We start from the raw sequence: 6,026 nt of genomic DNA, 5'->3' as shown, positions 1-6,026 counted from the left end.
TCAAAGGTGTCAGAGCAAAAGGAAACGCGTACGTAGACGGACACATAACCACAACTGAAATGCGTTTCCTTCTTCAGTTTAATTTCGGGACATCTTTGGCACAGCGTGAGTGGAACAACTGTAGAGAGAGACGACACAAAGAATCAGTCTCTGCAGCAGCAGCAAAAGTGGCAAAGTTTAATTTCGGGGAAAGTGGGGACATTTGCGACTGAACCTGCACTCTTTCTGATCACTGAAATTAAAGGTGATTCGAAAAATGCTAAAGTAAGTACGCAAATAAATGCACATCTGCTCAGTGCAGAGACCAGACTCCAGAAGGTATTTTATGATATTAAAAAAAGAAACCGGAAAAAAGCAAAACAAAAACTATAATGGTTTCAGAGAAAGTCCGGGACACGAGACTTCGGCTTTGTAACCACATCAGTGCCCGTCCAATCCAACTGGTACCGCTACAAGTCACAGTCCCGGATCAGTTTTGCATCCGGGAAACAAAACCCTTCACGTGCTACAAAAAAAATGAGTACACATGTTTTAATAGATCCCGGAAAACTGAGTAATTGCTTTGATGCTTCCACGACCTTTGCAGAGTGAACGTGCAGATCCTCACAGACGGGAAATCAGTTTATTAGCGAATGTAAAACCCAGTCTGCGATTTCAAATACGGACATTAACGCTTTATGATTACAGCTCAAGACATCGACTCAAGTTTACAAGAGGAGACTCAAAAAGAGACGAGCTGATCCTGCTGAAAATCGATGCTGATCACCAGACAACTGAGTTATCAGCAGCTGGTCTGGGTAAAAAAAAAGTAAGATAAGATGTTCATATGTGTTTCCTTTTATTTATCAAGTACAGTAGGCTGCTGTGTAAAAGTCTTGAGCCACCCCTTATTTCTTTATAGTTTGTCAGACAATCATTTCTTAAAATACTCTTTAGTAGTTCTTCTGGCTTTCAAAGTTTCTGCTTTTTTCACGTATTTTCAGTCTGGTACTTGTACCTGACCAGTTTCACGTGAATGTTTTCTTTGTTAAGCCGCTTAACACTCACCTATGAATCATTCAAGACAACAAAAGCAACCTAACCCAGATGAACCAGTGTTGTGTCTAAACTGGATACCTGAAAAAAGCCTGTGTCAAACCCCAAAACAAAAAAAAAACTATCAACAGGAGATGAGCAGTATCTCTGAAAGGCATGTCCTTTCAGAAGGAGGAAATTCCAAGACCTGATGCAGGAGCTGAGAGATTAATCTGGTTCTTCAGTTCATCCACCTACGTTCACTGAAGCTTCATCAGAAATGGTCTGAGTGGAGGGATGGGAAGCTTGCCTAAGAGTGTTAAATAAACAAAACTAATATCAAAACACTGATGTTTAAGCTCACTGGAACTGTACAAACTGTGTTTTTGACTTATATATTGAACTTCCAGTTATGTTTACGAATAATGTTTATGAATATTAATAAAATCACTTCACCCATTTACCATTAACTTTGCAAAATATAAAGACAAGTTGTATAAAATAAAGTTGTATCTCAGAGAGATCGATGAAAAAAGTGAGGTGATGCAAAGCCATGGCTGAGCTTTTGGTTTTATTGACATACACTAGAGTCTACAGTATGATGCAAGGTATTATTCCCTTTGAATAATTTCAAAAAGCACTGCAGTCTTAAAAATTACAAAAATTGAAACATACAAAATATACAAGAAATGACAATACAAGGCTTGGTAAACATAAGCTAAACCTGTATTTCCCTTATTATTATATGAGACGCTCATGTCCCCACCTTTTTTAGGAATGACATCCATTTCAAAGTATCAAAAATAGAGTTGTACAGTCTCTGTTGCTTTACTATTATGTAAAGTGGGAACATATTGTTCGGTCTTTGGTTATGACAGACGAGGGCAGCAGCCAGAGTTTACTGTCAATGCTGGTTTTGCTTCTTTTTAGTTTTTTTATTACATTTTTTTTTAATTTTATGGGGTTTTTTTGCTTGTTTTGTTTGTTTTATTTTGTGTTTTTTTGTAGACTCGCGTCTTTCAAACTGCAGAAGCAGCTTTATGCAAAAAAAGCCCAAAACATCTTTTCCCTCCCACCCCACCCTTAAAGTCCACAATTCCCCCTAAAAAAAAAAATCAAACAAAAATAACAATAATAGTTACCGACTTATATCTTACGCATAGAAAAATAACAACAACCCAGAACAGCATACAGACACACTGAAAACTGGTTTTCAAACAAGAGTTAAGGCATTCTAATAGTTTACATAGTGACATGATACTCGCACTATCTGAAGGTTCAGTTTTTTTTCTCTGTGAAGTTCATAAGCGACTTTACACCTATTTTATAATCTCCTTTCTCATATATAACATCATATCTCACATTTGCTGTTGTTACAATTTGCATAGCCTAAAATACATGTGTGTGCTTCTCTTGTTGAAAGTAGGACTCTTAAGATTCCTGTCTTCTGTACAGCATATTTGGTACGAACATCAAACACTCATCTGCACACTCACTCAGAACTGAACCTATTAAGATGCTTGCACCGCGTCCTCGGCAAAGCAGGTTGGCTGATGGACGAATCCAGGATGCTAACGGAATCAATCAAGCATCTAAAACACATCTAGAGTCTACTCCTACAGGCATCAAGGTCTTTCTTTTTTGTCTTTTTTCTTATGTAAAGGCATTAGGCAGAGTCTGAATGCATAGCATAATCATTTTCACCTGGAAACTCACTTCAAACCATAATTAAAGAAAACACTCCTGAGCACTCCTCACCCTTGTCAAGCTTAAGGCAGAAACCAGTGGAAATCTTCAAATCAAAATCAGTATCTGTCTGTTCACATCCACATCATATCTGACTAAAAACCTGCCTGAAGATGCTCTTTCCTCAGGTTTGTTATTGCCGCCGTACAGGCACTGCACATCTGCGAGGAGAGAAAGAATGGGAATGAATAAATCCTGGATGAAGGAGGAGTCTTGGATTGTTATCAGCAAAGACTGATTGTTTTTAATAGAGGGATGTGGGATACCCCCCCGATACATCCGATTCCTGTTTTCTGGAGTCCTGGATTTCAGCTTTCATTGCTAAACAGGGTGCAATACATAAACATTTTTATGCATAAATACTTTCTCATAATTGCTGCCTCAGCTCTCATACCACTAGAAGTATGACTGCTGTTAGGAAACTGAAGGCACACAAAGGGCCCTGGGAGATTTGGGGAAGTGTCAGAGGCAGAAAGCTCTGTGTCTGTGGACCAATGAAAAAACTTCTCTCGAACACCAAAATAATCTGCGTCTTCATGCATCTTCCAACTCTCCCTCATCGGGATTCCTGAAATCACATCCGCATAATCCGAGCCCCATATCAGTTTCTGAAACAGTTAAACTTAAAGCCTGCTGTGCAAAACAACAAAAACAAAAAGCTTTCGCCACCACTGAAAGCTCCTAACTGGTAATAAGGCATTTGTTCAATGTGAAGAAGGCAAAGAAACAGAGGAGAAAGGAGAAGAAAAGCTAGGGTATGGTGGTGTATGGGAATTAATGTACAGATATCTACACGGCTGCAAGATTACAAAAAGTTGTGGAATGTTGCAGATCCGAAAGAGACCGGTGCCACAAGAGCTCGTTCTACCTGCCAGGACCCCGCTCCTCTAAATCTGAATATTTTCATCATTTACAGGAGGGAAAAGAAGGGGAAAAAAAGAGTGGACATCATCATTACAGCAAATTTTACTCACTCAGCCTGACAGCAAAGCTTGGCTAGCAAAGCTTTTTCTGAAATAATTATGGGTGTTCTGATCATTATTAAGCCAATTTCACCTCTTAATTGTTCTGCCACACTTTTGCTGATGTTCAATTAACCCTGAATATTTTATAGCACCCTGGTGCTTAAGAGTGTTGCCTGAGAAATTGGCAACACTGAGAGCACTGCCACAGCCTTCTGGCTCATTGTGATTGTGCACTACTGAGCATCTCTTATTCTCATAAGAAAGGTCAATGCTGGTGAGAGGGCGACGACAGCGCATTAAGTTGTCTCTTGTAGACAAACTTAAAAAAGTTGAGTGCTCAAGACTCACAGAGGTGAGAACTGATTGGTCAGGAAGACTGGGTGCTTTGAAGGGTCACAGACAGCCCTGATCATTAAAGAGCTGAAGAAAAAGAAGGGTTTTTTTTTAACGGTTTCTTATTGTTCTCTGACAGTTTTTACCCTGGCTCTAACTTGGCATGGCTACAACATCCTCCTGCTCACTTTTTTTTTTTAATCTGTGTAGTTCAGCATCAAGTTCTCTTCACAGGACAAACAGTTTTAAAAGAAATCAGACGAGTGTCTTCTTCAGGCTGGTGAACTTGCAAATCCTTGTGGTTTGGAACAGACTCTCCCAACTGTATTCAGCCGTTGACAACAATCGTCTCTCTTCAACCCCCTTCTTCCATCAGGACCAGCACCCGGACCGGCACCTGGGTCCATACTGGAGGTGAGGAAGTGGCAGGATTTACGAGTTGCAGGGGATTGGCGCAAGGGCCGAGCTACGACTGGTTGGGGGACTGGGACATGTCTCTGTCGATGATCTCATTCACTGTGAAGGGAGACAAACAGAAAAAAAATATTAATAAATATTCAAAACTTTAAATATATTATATTGTCAGAACATTTGCATTTCTTTCCAGCAGAGGTCAGTGCAGTTTCACCCTGAGTTCCTCATAGGACAAAAATAGCAAATTCAAACTGCCAAAAGATTAAAATGGAAAAAGAAAATACTCAAAAAAAAACTGGCAAACACAAAGGTCACAAAGTCATGGCTCTGACGTGAGATATAATCTCTCCTGACATAGCAAATGAGAGAAACTATTCCATTCACTGAATGTGCCAATTCTAAACAGTGTTCAAGTCCAAGAAATGTTAGCAGTTAGCACAGCACATTGACTCCTATAAACACACACTCCTGTGCAGCTGGCCAACCAGCGGGGCCGTCCATTACTTCATTAGAGATTTAATGGTGGTTCAGTACATTTCCTCAGGCCCGTTCATGGGGTGTGTAAGCATGGCAAAAAGGTTGTGTAAAACCAATCTATTGTTAAACACGTTGTTGAGCCCGGAGAGGCACTCAGGCACAGCGAGGTTAATTACTCAACACACTCAGTTAGAGCCTGATTTTAAATAAATAACAAGCAAGTCTTTCTCAGCCTGTTTTCCAGCCAGCCTGAATGGTTGTTTTACATCTGCTGCCTCCATTCAGAACTCACACTGGGACCACAAGAAACACAGCAGGGAGCCAGTAAAAACTCCAGCCATGAAGTAAATCAGCTTTACTTTGACGTGGTGAGGAAGACATGAGGAAAGAAAGAGTAAGAACACTTTCATTTATTTTAAATTTATGGAAAATGTGAGGTGAATGTTTCTTTTTTTTTTTTCCATTCTTACAACATGTATGAGTTCACCTTTTATCCTCTGACTTCTTCATGTGGTTTCCCTAAGTGTTTTAAATGACACGATGACAGGTCAAAAACACAGAGTGTAGAAGACAGGCTCGGCAAACTGGTTTGGGTGGGTGTAGCAAAGACCTCTGGCCCAGTGTGACACCAGCACTCAAAGGCAGATATGTCTGTGCATGCCCATCAAAATGCAGCTCTTCTCCACCCCACTCTGTCCACATGTGCATCTGTAGTGCAAAATCAAGCCCCCACTCCTGAGAAGTTTATAAGCAAATGCTTTACTGTAACTCAGTTAAAATATGTGACAGGGAGCGACTTAGTCATCGATGAGCAAATGAACCAGCCAAGAGCGTTTCTTCAGAAAAAAGAAACCATATTCAAATTTAACAACACGCACACAAACACGCATAAACGCTATAAAGTAATACAAGTGGAGTAAGAAAGCAACACAACCTTAATAAATTCAGCAAAACAAAGAAGTCTTAACATTTATTTTGTTAACCTTTATATCTGTTTCACAGCTTCACCGCCGCCTCCTCAAACTCAAGAGTACTTCAAGTTCATTTTTTCAAATTGAACACATGATTGTCTGTCAC

At 39.9% G+C, this 6,026-nt stretch overlaps 1 protein-coding gene across 2 annotated transcripts in view; it reads right to left on the bottom strand.

Moving 5' to 3' along the window:
• Positions 1-1,566: 1,566 nt before the first annotated feature.
• The window catches only part of nfatc3a (nuclear factor of activated T cells 3a), a 60,718-nt gene continuing 56,258 nt past the window's right edge, over positions 1,567-6,026 (bottom strand). For both annotated transcript variants that reach the window (XM_004539561.5, XM_004539562.6), the window contains exon 10: positions 1,567-4,574. In XM_004539561.5, coding sequence (XP_004539618.1) covers positions 4,525-4,574 — 50 coding nt within the window. In that variant the 3' untranslated portion in view covers positions 1,567-4,524. The remainder of the gene's footprint in view (positions 4,575-6,026) is intronic.

Source organism: Maylandia zebra, linkage group LG1, assembly GCF_041146795.1.
Source record: "Maylandia zebra isolate NMK-2024a linkage group LG1, Mzebra_GT3a, whole genome shotgun sequence".
NCBI lineage: Eukaryota > Metazoa > Chordata > Actinopteri > Cichliformes > Cichlidae > Maylandia > Maylandia zebra.
This window is presented reverse-complemented; position numbering and strand designations above follow the sequence as displayed.